General features: G+C 39.8%; 1 protein-coding gene across 1 annotated transcript in view; it reads right to left on the bottom strand.

The window, feature by feature from the left end:
- homer1 (homer scaffold protein 1) overlaps positions 1–14416 on the bottom strand; it is a 49713-nt gene extending 35297 nt beyond the window's left edge. Inside the window, exon 1 of the mRNA XM_084046749.1 lies at positions 13351–14416. Coding sequence (XP_083902875.1) covers positions 13351–13355 — 5 coding nt within the window. The 5' untranslated portion in view covers positions 13356–14416. The remainder of the gene's footprint in view (positions 1–13350) is intronic.
- Between the last annotated feature and the right edge of the window lie 1593 nt (positions 14417–16009).

Below are 16009 nucleotides of genomic sequence, written 5' to 3'. Positions count from 1 at the left end.
AATATATACAAAAAAAGGGGGGAAAAACATGAGAAAATAAAAATTATATACAAAAAAAAGCATGATGAAATAAAAAATATGTACAAAAAAGGGGAGGGGGGGTCGTCTGTCTACAGGGAAACTGGTACTAGCTTCTCTTTAGGCCTCCAGAAAGATGAGTTTTTAGGGCTGTTTTGAATGGGCCCAGCGAACTGCATTTTTTGAGGGATGGGGTTAGACTATTCCAATCCTTGGTGGCTGTGCAGTAGAAGGAGAATTTGCCCATGTTTGTTTTATGGGTGGGTGGTACCAGATTGTTGTTTACGCTCCCTCTAGTTTCGTGACTGTGGGTGTCACTAACTTTTTCGAGGTATTTATACAGATATGCGGGTATAGGGGGCATTTCGGCAAATCTGCATTTACAATTTTGAAGACCAGTCCCATTTTTCGTTGTTTAACCCTGTCTTACACCCTGAGCCAGCCTAAGCTGGCAAAGTGAGTGGGAGAGAGGTGGGTCATGGGCCCCAGTCCAAGAAGTAGTCTAATCAGTTTGTTTTGGGAGGTTTGAAGCTTAGTATTCAGTGACACTGAGGTGTTGGAGTACCAAGAGGAGCTAGCATAGTCCAAAAGGGGCTGAATCAGGGCCCCTGAGAGGGTCCTGAGGGCCTGAGGGTTGACAAAAGAGGAAACTCTGCCCATAAATCTGGTTCTCTGGTTTACTCATTTGACCACCTTTGTTGCCATGCTCTCACCTGTCAGGTATTTGTCAAGAATACATCCCAAATAGGTAATCTCTTCTTTGCTAGTGATGATTGTGTCATCGACTTTGACCTTGAAGTCATTTACCTTCATTTTACTGAGGGAATGTTTGGTCCCAAATAGAATGGATTCAGTTTTCCCAAGGTGTAGTGACAGTTTGTTATCGGTAAGCCAGGTACGGATTTTTGAGAGTTCAGAGCTGAGAGCTTCCTCAACCTCAACTTCAAAATCCAAAATAGCAAAAATAGCAGATCAACGAGCTCAAAATGTGTCGCTTTTTTATCCCACGATTTTGCAACCCCATTTTTTTCACCCAGTGCCAATTGTCTAAGTAATCCTGGGCGCTACACTCCCTCTTCCAGCCTAGGGAGAGCCCAGAGCCGAGCTCATGCCTCCTTCAATGCATGAGAGCTAACAAGCCTTCTTATCACCTGACAGGGGGGAGTTTCCCCAGTAGGACGTAGCGCGTGGAAGGAACATGTTATTCCAACCAGTCCCTTTCCCCCTCCATCAGGCATGTTTTGTGAGGGTACCTACCCTAGGGAACACGGGGAGAACATGCAAACTCCACACAGAGAGGCCCTTTCACCAACCTGCTATGTTTTATACTTTTGTGAGATGCTGTAGTATGATCAAGTTGGGCATTAATTTAGGAAAAAGCTCAAAAGGTAAGAGATAAGAGGTTTCTGCTCGACAGCAACGATTTATTAACCATTTAAGTGATATTTTATACTGAGGGTATTTGAAAATAGCCGATCTACAAGCACACGTAGTGCGACGCGCAGTGGTGGAAAAAGTACTCAAAATCTTTACTTAAGTAACAGTATCAATACTGCAATATAGAAATACTGAAATATTTGAAAATATCCGATCTACAAGCTCACAACGCGTCGCGATGCGACACGTTGTGAGCTTGTAGATCGCCTATTTTCAAATAGCCTATGTATAAAATAGGGCTGAAGTGGTTATGTATGTTTTATAATATAATAATTTATATCTGAAATGTAATTAGTAACTACAGTTTCCAAATAATTGTAGTAGAGTAAAAGTACAATATTTGCCTCTGAGATGTAGTGGAGTAGAAGTAAAAGTATTGGAAATTGGAAATACTCAAGTTAAGTACAAATACCTCAAAATTGTACTTAAGCACAGTACTTAATTAAATGTACTTAGTTACTTTACACCCCTGGCGACGCATAGTGAGTGATGCTGCATACGTATACTCCTCATCCCTCTACACTTCAGAGAAAATTGCTGACATACAAGCTCACGTGTTGCATTTCAACGTATTGTGAAGTTGTATAGCAATTGTTGGCCTAATGTTCGCCTATTATGATTACCACATTCCCAGAATACGGATGCTAGGGTCCGTGTGGTTACACTGGTAAAAAATCTAACGCATACATTCTTAATAACAATATTAGTTATTATCCAAAGCCAAATATCCATACTGAGCTATAAATATGTATTTTAGTGGGAGGGAGACAGAAAATACTGTCCATAAAAGACAAAGAACAACAGAACACGAGAGGATGTGCGTGCGTGCGTGCGTGCGTGCGTGCGTGCGTGCGTGCGTGCGTGCGTGCGTGCGTGCGTGCGTGTGCGTGCGTGCGTGAGTGCGTGCGTGCGTGTAGGCAGACTTGCCTACTTGTATTGACATGCTTGTGCAGGGCCAAATGTCCGCACAAGTGCATAGAATGTGAGAAATAAACATTGTGAGGACCATTTTCCCAGTGGTGGAAAGTACATGTACTCAAGTACTGTACTTAAGTACAATTTTGAGGTATTTTTACTTTACTGGAGTAATTCTCACTTTCAATACTTTTACTTCTACTCCACTACATCTTAGAGGAAATCTTAGTTACTAGTTACTTTGTAGATTTCGATTATTTTATTTAAAAAAAATACATTAACCACTTCAGACCTATATATACTTTGGCTATTTGCCAATCTATTAGCCAATCTACAAGCTTACAACACGTCGCTTTGCGACGCGTTGTGAGCTTGTAGATCGGCTATTTTCGAAGGATTTTATACATGTGATAACTTGTGAAATGGGACATTGTGCATAATGAGTACTTTTACTTTTAGTACTTAAGTATATTTTGATGCAAATACTTTTGTACTTTTACTCAAGTACATTTTTAATACTGGTACTTTTAATTGTAACAGAGTATTTCTACATTGTGGTGTTGATACTTTTACTTAAAGACGGGGTGCCGTGATTTTCAGTGATTCCCCCCGCCCCTAAAACATAATCATCAGGTATTATGGTTATACTAGGAGGAAGATTTCTTTCAAAACCATGGCACCACCTCTTTAAGTACAAAATGTGAATACTTTTTCCACCACTACATTTTCCCAGTCCTCACGTGTGTGTGTGTGTGTGTGTGTGTGTGTGTGTGTGTGTGTGTGTGTGTGTGTGTGTGTGTGTGTGTGTGTGTGTGTGTGTGTGTGTGTGTGTGTGTGTGTGTGTGTAAAAATAGAGCTCTTATTTGAACCCTGACCTCATGTGTGGGCTGTAATGCTGTAATGGAGGAACAGGCAGCAGCCACAGGCAGGAACACAACCCACTGAGACAGTGCTTCCAAAACAGTGGGTCCAGACACATTTTGGGTCACGGACCCATGTTTTATGGGTCCCGAGTAAAAATCCCATTGTGTTTTATATTTGTTATCATTAATTATTATTATTTCAAAACTTTCAACAACATTATAATAATAATTAAAAATGTTCATAAATTCAGAACAAATTTTAAAATGTTTCAAAAGAATCTCTGGAATAAATAAGAAAAATCTAAAAAATTACATAAATTAGAACATTTTACAGCTGAACTTCCCTCTTCTACCTCAGCTTTGAACACGGTTTCCTGCGCAAGTGCTAACATTTCTTTTACCATTGAGCTAATAGAGCCTGCATGCTGACTCTAGTAGCTCAATGGCTGGAGATAAATTGAATCTTGACCATCAGGTCAAAATTCGTGTCAGATCCTGTGTCTAGGTGAGACATGACCTTTGACATGATCTAAATGTCTCAATAGAGACAGGGAGACAAAATACAACCACCATGGGTCACCATGGGTCTCGAGCTAAAAAGTTTGGGAACCACTGCACTAAGAGATACTAAGTACATTTACTTGAGTACATTTTGAGGCTTTGTGTTTTTACTCTTTAGTATTTGTATTTTTGTATACTTTTGACTTTCACTCCACTCCATTACACTACATACCAGACTAAATCTCCCAAAAGGAAATGGATGTATTTTATTCAGTCTGATCCCCACCTGATATCAAAATGAATGACCAGAGAGGGGGGTATAGCCAGTGGTGTAAAGTGCATTTACTCAAGTACTGTACTCCACTGCATCTCAAAGGCAAATATCGTACAACAATTATTTGAAAACTTGTTACTAGTGACTTTGCAGATATAAATGATTACATTATAAAACATACATTAACCACTATTTTGTACCTAGGCTATTTGAAAATAGCCGATCTACAAGCTCACAATGACAAATAAACCTCATTCATTTTGTATTTTTACTCAAGCACATTTTGAATTCCGGACTTTTACTACAGAGTACTTCTACATTGCAGTATTGATACTTTTAGTTAAGTAAAGTATTTGAGCACTTTTTCCACCACTGGGTACAGCAGTGGCATGCTTTCGCGTCTGTCTGTCTGTAGACTGAAAGAACGAGCCCGATCGATGGTCTTGAAGGGCGGATCCAAACCCAGCCGCCCGGATTTGTGCGGGGCTTCCTATTGCTTCACCAATCTATGTCCCCGCCTCCCCTCCCCTCCCCCCTCGCCCCCACGGCCTGTGCACGGAGCACGCTGACGTCACCAAATTTAGAGCGACGCCCCTCTGCACTCTGATTGGAGATAACAAGGTCCTAAGACCATCGTTCCTGCATCGTTCGCCCAGGCTTTTTTTCTTTTGTAACAAAAAAAAAGCATGGGTTTCCGAGGCTAGTCTGTCTGTGAACAGCTAATCTTGGGCAATGCTGGAAAAATCATCCTGAAACACACTCCCAGTAGGCAAAGGAAGATTTTATTCTATTAATTGGTCAATTTTAGCAAAACAAACGTTTTGCTACTACTCCTATTGATTTTGTTCAAACTTCATGCCATTAGGTGCCTCATGCCTCATACATTATCTCTGTAGTAATGTGATCAACATGTATCTGTGAGGTTTTTCATATTCCATTCCGACTGGCTTCCAAAGTTTGGAACATGCAACTCCCCATTTAGGCCATTTTCCTACAGATTTTGTCGAATGTGTACCCGAATCGGTACACCTCATCTCTGTAGTCGTGTGATCAAGATGGAACTGTCAGATTTTTAAGATTCCCATTGGCTACAATTTGCTTTCAACGTTTGCGGGAGGGGCCTGTTTTGCACAAAGTGCCACACATCATGACCGCAGTGTTTGAACTGATGATGGTCGCATGACCCAAACGTTTGATGCACTTCACACCTTTTTACCTTAAACGTTTTGTGGAGAGCAATTCATTTTTCCCACCCTTTTCCCCCTATGTTAGTCAGACTACCGCACCTGCAATCAACCCTGAATTAAGGACAGAGAAGTATACAGTGTGCCCTGGACTCAACTACATAATAAGCAGTGGTGGAGAAAGTACTCACATTTCTTACTTAAGTAAAAGTAGCAATACTGCAATTTAGAAATACTCTGTTACAAGTAAAAGTCCGGAATTCAAAATGTACTTGAGTAAAAGTATAAAAGTATTGGTATCAAAATATACTTAAAGTACAAAAGTAAAAGTACTCATTACGCAAAATGTCCCATTTCACAAGTTTTCAATTGTATAAAAATCTTTTGAAACTAGAAAAAGTGCTCCTCGGAGAACAGGTCTCCGCCAGGTCAGGTACGTTATTGTGGCCTCCTGGTGGCGCTATAATAGGCCAATGTGAAAAGGGTGCCAACCTCATATTCTTAGGCCTTCACGGCAATCGGACACTGCATTCATAATTTGAGGCATTTTGTTCCAAAAATGTGTTGTATTCTAAATTAGACCTGCTGGTGGCGCTATAACAGGCCAATGTGAAAAGGGTGGCATTTCTTCCTTGGCCTAGTGGGAATGTGCATGTGAAATTTCACGGAAATCGCAAGCTGCGTTCATGATTTGAGGCATTTTGTTCAAAACGGACCAATCCTGCAAACTTTGGAGGCCAACCTTAGGCAATGAGGATGGAATATGGGAAATCGGACAGATCAGTGTTGATGATATAGTGATACTGTGTACCGATTAGCATGTCGTTTGGATAAAATCTGTAGGAGTAATATCAAAAAATGGGTTTCGCACAAATCGGCCTCCTGGTGGCGCTATAACAGGCCCATGTAAAAAAAATGGGGGCAGAGGTTCTACTCTGGCATCCAAGGAGTGTGTGTGCACAGTTTCGCAGAGACCGGGCCACAGAGACACGGACACACGGACAGACGGACACACGGACGGACGGACAGGGGGTAAAACATACTCTCTTTTACAATTACAATTAGCAGATTGGCCATTTGAAAATAACCAATCTACAAGTTCACAATGCTTGTGAGCTTGTAGATTGGTTATTTTCAAACGGCCGAAATATATATATAGGGCTGAAGTGGTTAATGTATGTTTTGTAATAATAATCAAAATCTACAAAGTAACTTGTAACTAAAGTTTTCAAATAATTGTAGTGGAGTAAAAGTACAATATTTGCGTCTGAGATGTAGTGGAGTAGAAGTACAAGTATTGAAAATAGGAAACACTTTAGTAAAGTAAAAGTAGGCCTACCTCAAAATTGTATTTACGTACAGTAATCTGAGTGAGGCCATCATTATTCACAGTTCACACCACTGGAAGCATAGCAAGGCTTATAGGCAGGGCAGGAATTTCAGGGAGGCCATGGCCGCCGTTGCCCGACAGTTTGGCCTTCTGCCCTTCAAAACAAATCTGCCCTGAGGCCACAGTGGCCTTGATGCCCCATCTACACTGCCCATCCCAGCTGATTTAACAGTTTTCAATTCTGTCTCTTTCCTGAAGTCTTCACAGACATGAACTCAGTGGCGTGCACAGACATTTTGAGGGGAAGGTGCTCAAGTAAATTATACTTTTTTTTGTTTACTTGGTCTGCTCTTTTTTCCCTCTACACCTATACCTCTTTGCCAAAAATAGCAGATCTACAAGCCCACAACGCTTTGCGCTGCGAGGCGTTGTGGGCTTGTAGATCTGCTATTTTTGGCTAAAGTTCTCCTCAGAAAAGGGATGCTAGGTTTCGAGTGGTTATGGTAAAAAGAAAAATCATATCACATAAAGATTTGGCGGACCCCTAGGGGGTCTGAGGACCCCCTAGGGGTCCCGGACCCCCTGTTGAAGACCCCTGCTGTAAACTGAAAAAAAAAAACTTTTTTTTTATTTTTTTCAAAAGGGCACTTCTGGTCAAGAGGGCAAAGGGCAGGTGCTCTAGCACCACCTAGAGTCTATCTGTGCACGTCCCTGCATGAACTGCTCAGGACATGAAGCGCTTGTGGTCAGAGACATAAACTCACATGCGCTAATCATACACACGCTGTTTCGGCCAATAGTTTCAGGACATAAGGTCACCAGACAGTGTACAGAATTACAGTTATGTATTTCACTGTCAAGATTCTGAATTCTTAACTCCTCGTCAGTTCTCATCCCGTTCTTCAAACCAGTCCAGTGACTCTAAAAACTTTTTAACTCCTTTTCAGGAGTTTGTACAAAAATGTATTTATTTCACTGATAGTTATACTTCATATTTAATACAAATTCTTTCTTAAGCTTAACCCTTAAATTAAATGTATTATTTCACTGGACTAAATATCAGTGTTTTATTTGATGGCCTCACTGTCCTAACATTTGGCCTTTGTGCCCTCAAAACATTTACAAGGCCAAAGACCAAGTGGCCTTGCCCCTAAAAAGATGAAATTCCAGGCCTGCTTATAGGTTATATTACTACTTACTGCTTACATTAGGGATGCACGATTAGTCGCTCATATTGGTATCGGTAATATTGGCTTTAAAAATACAATATAGGTATCAAAAGAATGGCATCGGTTTTAGCCAATGTTTTAATTTACAATATTTATGTTTGAATGTGAAGCTGAAAAAGCCTTTTGTGGTGAAGAAGGCTGCCGATTCAATCAGTGTTTTCTGGAGAAGCTTTCAAAAGGGTTAACAGGTTGTAAAAATGTTAAATAGAAATACTACAATAACATTGTTTGAACTAATATGTGCATCAGTAGGCGTAATAAATCAGGTTAAAAGAATGCACTGTTTATTAGAGGTCTGCATCTGCACACAGGACCACACTTACTGTATAACAGGTGTAAGGCCAACCCTACTGGAAACCTGTGTATCGGTATCGGTCGATTTGACCATGCAAATAATCAGTAATCAGATATCGGCCAAAATTCCAGTTATTGTGCATCCCTAGTAAATATGGATTGTAACTGCGTGGTATGCATTGCTGCATAACAACGTGATCTTGCACAAACAGAGATTATTATGAAAAAAGGAAGGGGGGCCTAATACAGACCCCTGGGGGACCCCGGCAGTGTTGCCAGGTCTTCTTATTATAAGCGACTTTGGGCTTGTTTTTCTGAAAAGTTGCTTGAAAATATTGGTAGTTGCAGGTTGCGTGTTTTTTTGGGCTTGTTTCTAAAGTGTAGTTGCTTATTTTGGGCTTGCTGTATAATGTTGTTTAAACCAGTGGTTCTCAAACATTTTCATTAAAATATGTTGTGGACCAAGGACCCCCAAACCAGATTTGTGTTGTTAAAGTGTTCTGAAAACAAAAGGTTTTGCTTTTGTTTTCTTGAAAATAGCAGATCTACAATCTCAACTTATCGCGACGCATTGTGAGCTTGTAAATCGGCTATTTTCAAACAAATCTTGAAAAAAGTGCTCATGTGGCCTATAGTCGACCAAATCTGGCAACACTGGACCCCGGTCAATGAGGTGTACAGCGATTGAGTTGTGAAAGGCCTGGTCATGAATATACTCACAGTCACAAAGTATGTCGTCAGACATCATTTGCTTACAGTAACTGTCCACTGTTATCTCTATGCTACCGCCCAGGTGTGTCTGTGTGTGTGTGTGTGTGTGTGTGTGTGTGTGTGTGTGTGTGTGTGTGTGTGTGTGTGTGTGTGTGTGTGTGTGTGTGTGTGTGTGTGTGTGTGTGTGTGTGTGTGTGTGTATTGTTAACACATAATCCCTTCCACAAAGACATGTATTGTAGACACGCGAGTCTCAATGACAAGTAGCATCTGACTGCTGATGTTATCACAACAGCAGTTCTACACACACACACACACACACACACACACACACACACACACACACACACACACACACACACACACACACACACACACACACACACACACACACACACACACACACACACACACACACACACACACACACACACACACACACACACACACACGTTTGTATAACTATACTTGTGAGGACATCAACATTTTAGGACAGTGATTTTATGAATGCCACTTTATCAATTTCTCGGGGGCATTTTGACCCAAAACTGTACTGTATATCTGAAAATAGCGGATCTACAAGCTCACGGCACATCACACTGCAAAGCGCTGAGAGCTTGTGGATCGCCTATTTTCCGGTGCACGGCACGGGTGCGCAACTAAGTATAAATCAGGCATAACTCCAGACCTAAACCCCAAACTGTCTAACCCTAACCTGAATCATTTCCTAATAGTAAATCCAGTGGTGTAAAGTAACTAAGTATATTTACTCAAGTACTGTACTTAAGTACAGTTTTGAGGTATTTTGGAGTATTTCCAATTTCCCATACTTTTTCATCTCAGAGGCAAATATTGTACTTTTACTCCACTATGCTATTTTGAAATGTTTTTTATACATTTGAAAAGTTATGAAATGGGACATTCTGCATAATGTCTCAAATTTTACTATACCAGTGGGGACATGTGGCTCTCATAAGTATAGTACTGCACGCACGCACGCACGCACGCACGCACACACACACACACACACACACACACACACACACACACACACACACACACACACACACACACACACACACACACACACACACACACACACACACACACACACACCTGTATTTGCATAGACGTAGACTGATAGATTGAGTGTGACTGCAGGGAAAGTGTTCTGTTGTAGCTTCCAATTATCTTCTATTGGTGTGCGTTGATTTGATGTCACAGTTGGAAAACATTCACACAAGTCACCATGCCTTCTGGCTCATCATGCTATTTCTTCCGTCAAGCTTTTTGTTACTTTCCATTCTCGCAACGTATATGCACGGCATCTTTTACTACTTTGGCCAAACAATGGAACAGGAGCTCACACCAGTAGTACGTAGGTGCTGACCACGGACTGAAGGAGGCATGAGCTCAGTTCTGGGCTCTCCCTAGGCTGGCAGAGGGAGAGTAGTGCCCAGGATTACATAGGCAATCAATTGGCACTGGGCGAAAAAATCATAATGCAATAACCTTTTTTTTAATAATCTAACCCATTCAATGGGTTATCTGCTATTTTTGAAAAATGGGTGCAAATCTTTGAGTACGGTATATATTTTTTAAAGCGAACATATTATTATATATTTATTATTTATTATATATTATTATTATTTTGAAATGTTTTAAAATTTATATTTAAAGATTTGCACAATTTTTTTGGTCAAAAAATAGCAGATCTATAAGCTCATAGTGCGGCACTCGGTATTGCATCGTGACTACGAGTTGTGCGACCTCCTTCCTTTGAAACAATCTTTTACTGTGGGGGACCGGTGTAGCGCTGGTGTAGGGCTGGTGTAGCGCCCAGGATCACTTAGGAAATTGGCACCGGGTGAAAAAAATGGGTTACAAAAATCGTGGGATAAAAAATTATGGAGTAAAAAAAAAAGAAACAATCTTTTACTACTTTTAAATTTAGCATAACTATATGATGCACCTATTATTGAGATTATTGAGATATTGCTCATACATCATCATTATCATCATCATCATCATTATTATTATTATTATAAGATGATAAAACTTAAACTGATATCAAATACTTGTATAAATTGGTGAATTGAAAATATTATCAAAGTAAGTTCCACAACACCCTGAACCCTTGTGCAGGGTTTCTCAAAGTAGGTGCCGTGGCATTCTAGGGTGCCGTGATTCCAGTCCAGGGGTGCCAGGGGTATTTTATATGAGTTTAAATGTCTGTTCCAACTGAAACTGATATTCTCTCAAGTTTTACAGTACATACCCCCTCCTCCTACATAGAGCCAGTATGCCTGATCTGCAGGGAAACACTGTCAAATTCAGTGATAGTACCAATGAAGTCCAAAGACATTGAATACTTTAAGAGATTGAAATCACAGAATGAAAGAGAGAGTGGGTGTATCCTTTCACCTGTGTGAGTTCATTTGAATGTTGTAGTCACCATCATCTTATAACGGTGGTTCTCAAAGTGCCCCCCAGGGCAGATCTATGTTGTGAACTTGTAGATCAGCTATTTTCAGCAAAAATAATTTGGCTTAGAAAAAGCACATACAGGGCCAAAGGTGAAGCTTGTTATTGAGGGTTTAAGTGGTGAAATGTCTGAAAATACACATTAACAAAAACATCAATATACACAACACCAATGACAGTTCTGTCAACCAAGTCTATGAAGCTATCAATGACATAATGTACTTATGTACATGTATGCAATATACTGGGGGTCCCGGCTTCATCTGTCCCTCAGGGGTCATTGGCCTGAAAAACGTTGAAGACCCCTGTTCTAATGCATATCAAAGTGGGGGTCCTTGATATCATGCATGTAACAGGAAGGGTGCACTATAGACTATAACAATAAAACAAAGAAACAAGACTATTGCACAGCAGTCAATCTACAGGGTCAAACTATCATCTCTACTGGGTCAAACTATCATCTCTACTGGGTCAAACTATCATCTCTACTGGGTCAAACTACCATCTCTACTGGGTCAAACTACCATATCTACTGGGTCAAACTGCCATCTCTACTGAGTCAAACCACCTCTACTGGGTCAAACTACCATCTCTACTGGGTCAAACCACCGATACAATGTCAAACTACCATATCTACTGGGTCAAGCTACCATCTCTCCTGGGACAAACCACCTCTTGTAGACTCCATCGTTGTACAACAAAGTATAATACAGGGTTAAGTGATTAATCAGACTAATAGATTTGGCTGATTATAAAAAATAAAATTAAAATCTCTGTGGATTCTTTGTTGATTTGATGATATATAAGAAATATATATATATATATAAAAGTAAAAAACCTTGCTTCTCGATTATTCAATTATAAGTGGTTTATTGGTTCTAAATATCGGTTTAGATATGTTTTCTTTTAATTGCCCAACCTAACATATAGGCTACATATGGGGATTATCCTTAAAGTAGAAAGAATTTACTTTTATTATTCTTTACGTTTGAGCTGTGATTTCGTTTGATAGCTGTGTGATATCTCAAATCACTTGAAAAATATTATATGTATATAGGGGGTTGGCATGCCTCATTCTCTGAAGAATGTCAGAGATATAATGAAATGACTTGAAAGGCTAAATTTGCACATTCCACATCGAGCAATTAACTTGTACGTGATCAATTATTCACATAACAATGAAGAATTCATTGCTCCAGTCAAGTCCAAAGTGTGGAAGGATTTGCTCTGTGCTCCCACCCTGACAACACAAGACATGTCAAGAACAGTATAGCTGCCAACTTATTTACAGTAGAATACTTTAGCACTGAAGTATATTCTATTTGGAGTATATGGCAAAAGGACCCCCCTACGGACAGTGGTGGAAAAAGTACTCAAATGTTTTACTTAAGTAAAAGTATCAATACTGTAATGTAAGTATATTACAAGTAAAAGTCCGGATTTCTAAATTTACTTAAAGTAAAAGTACAAAAGTATTGGTATAAAAATGTACTTAAAGTACCAAAAGTAAAAGTACTAAAATGTTTGAAAATAGCCAATCTACAAGCTCACAACGCGTCGCATCGCAACGTGTTGTGATTTTGTAGATCTGCTATTTTCAAACATAGCCTAGGTATAAAATAACCTAGGTATAAAATAGGGCTAAAGTGCAAATGTATGTTTTATAATGTAATAATTTAAATCTGCAAAGTAACTAGTAACTAAAGTTTTCAATATTTGCCTTTGAGGTGTAGTGGAGTAGAAGTAAAAGAAAATTGGAAAGTAAAAAAAATACCTCAAAATTGTACTTAAGTAGGCTACAGTACTTGAGTAAATGTACTTAGTTACTTTACACCACTGCTTACGGGTGCAGTTGGTTACATTTGTATCCTCTCATAGTCACATTAACACTACACAAGGCTACACATGTATTTAGGACCGATTTGTGTAGCCTTGGGTATAGCTAAGCTAGCCACGTTGATCATAACAGCAGCTATAACACTGTTACGACACCGTTATTACACATGTGTGTGCACTCTGGACAGTAAGATGTCTGGCTTGACAGCTGAAATCTAACGGCAGATCTGATCACAGAGAGTCTAGAAGTCTGGTGAAGTTATTACATACATACCCCATGTCGGTGGATAGGCAGGCAGACAGACAGACAGACAGATATAGAGGGGTTGGCTGGTTGATCCTGTCTGGTTGAAGCTAGCTTTGTGTCTCTGATCCTCTTCTCCTCCAGAAGCTCCACTAAGCTGCTGCTCATCAGCGGTGCATCGCTGGAGCTTCAATCCGACATGGCTGCACCCTCCCTGGGCTTAGATAGCCTATTCCTCCCAGGCTGGGATGGACGGATGGTTGGGTGGGTGGTGGGTGGGTGGAGGTTGGTTGTTTGGGGTTTTGGTTGAGAATTCATCCAGACAGGCGTGTTGGAGCATGCATGGTTGGGCTGGTTTTGGGAAATGAATCCACACACAGACACACAAATAACACCAGCCAGGACTTGATGTTAGCTGACGCTAAGCTTCATTGAAGAGAATGATGATCACTAAGCTATTATAGTAACATAGATCCAGTCCAAAATGTGGCAGATATATAAGAGAAGGAGGCCGTCGTTTTCGGATCAGAAAGGCAGTTGTACGAATCTGCTATTTTTATTCCTTAAAAAGAACAGAAAAAAGTGTTTCCCCCCGTAGAGCTTTGCAGTAGCAGAATCAGCCCAGTGTGATGGTCTGTCAGTCAGATCTACAGGAATCCACTGGATGTGTGTTGTGTTCAGCCTGATGATGATGATGATGATGATGGTGGTGGTGGTGGTGGTGGTGCTACCGATGAGAAGCCGATCTGATGCTCCAATGGTGCGTCTTCATGTTGGATCTCCACCAAACAGCACAGAGTAGATGTTTAACATGCAGCTGCACCGCATCAACACACTCATACAGCCAGAAAACACACTCATACAGCCAGAACACAGTCACTCATCCCGGTCAGTCATCATGAGGCTGTTTGAGGTGACATACAGGCTGTCTTCTTGGCATCAAGCATCGGGTCCTGCTGTGAAGCGGTTCTTTAAGTCCTACAGAATAATACACATGTCACAACAACGTGTAGAGGCGTTAGGATGAGACTCCATAGTGTTCTTCTTCCCCAGGCAAGCGGTACAGAGGGTTCTGAATGGAAGTGTTCCCCGTTCAATCTGGAGTCTCACTGCTCTTCATTCCATTCATTACATCCATTCACCCCTTCAGCCTGACGTCACCACGCTGAAACCTGCCGTCATATCCGGTAAATAATAATAATAATAATAATAATAATATAACAACAATAATAATGTTAATAATAATACTTTAATTATTAGGCCTATTATTTTTTTGTATTATTATTATCATCATTAATAATAATAATAATTCATAGATGCACCATTATTATTTTTTATTAATAATAATAATACTAATAACAATTATAAAACAGTTGATATGACACACAGCAATTTGTTTAAATACGTGGTTCTCAAAGTAGGGTCCGGGGACCCCCAGGGGTCCTTGAGGGGGTTCCAGGGGGTCCCCAGCTAAATTAGTTAAAAGTGGAATAAAATGTAAACAACACAAATCTTGTATGGGGTCTCTGGCACAAGATCTTTTCAGATGGGGGTCCCTGGACAAATACATTAATCTGGGGGTCCTCCTTGACATGAAAATGTTTGAGAACCGCTGATTTAAAGTAACTACAACACTAGCAGTGGATGAGGACTATTACTTTTGGAGTTGGGTTACCATCTTGTGGACAGTTAATGCTTTTTCACAGAGATGAAGGAGGATGATTATCCTTCAGTTCATTCATCGGGCCAGGGTCATTAATGGGTTAACCATAGACAGTGGTGTAAAGTAAAGTACATGTACCGGTACTCAAGTACTGTACTTAAGCAATTTTTAGGTAGTTTTTACTTTACTGGAGTATTTCCAATTTTCACTTTTACTTCTACTCCACTACATCTCAGAGGCAAATATTGTACTTTTACGCCACAACAATTATGTGAAAGCTTTAGTTACTAGTTACTTTATAGATTTAGATTATTATTACAAAACCACTTCAGCCCTATAGACATTGCGGCCATTTGAAAATAGCAAATCTACAAGCTCACAATGTGTCGTGATTCTATGCATTGTGAGCTTGTAGATCTGCTATTTTCAAAAGATTTTATACATTTGAAAACTTGTGAAATGGAACATTCTGCATAATGACTGTCTTTCTACTTGTGTTACTTTAAGTACATTTTGATGCCAATACTTTTCTACTTTTACTCTTGTAATTCCGGACTTTTACTCACAGGGTATTTCTATATTGCAGTATTGATAGTGATACTTTTACTTAAGTAAAACATTTGAGTACTTTTTCCACCAGTTAGTATGATGAAGTAGGGCATTAATTTACAAAAAGAAAATATAAGAAGTTGAAATATGGAGATACAAGGTTTCTACCCTACAGCAACAATTTCCCATGTCATATCCATGTCACTCTGTAAGATGACAGACAGTGACAGCTGCTAGGTTCAGGCTAAAGCATTTAGCAGGATGCAGGGAATCCACAATGTGAAATAAAATGTATTTGATATCAGAAAAGTGTGTAATGCTTTATTTTAGGTCACAATCAGAGAGGAACGATCCTTGCAAATTGATCAGTTTATGATCAGATACATATGAGCTGAATGAGAACAATAAAATAAGGCCTTTATCAATTATACACTCAAGCTATGCTCACCTTTATTATTATTATTATTATTATTATTA

The sequence above is a fragment of the Gymnoscopelus microlampas genome (assembly GCF_963454915.1).
Source record: "Gymnoscopelus microlampas genome assembly, chromosome: 21".
Taxonomy (NCBI): domain Eukaryota; kingdom Metazoa; phylum Chordata; class Actinopteri; order Myctophiformes; family Myctophidae; genus Gymnoscopelus; species Gymnoscopelus microlampas.
This window is presented reverse-complemented; position numbering and strand designations above follow the sequence as displayed.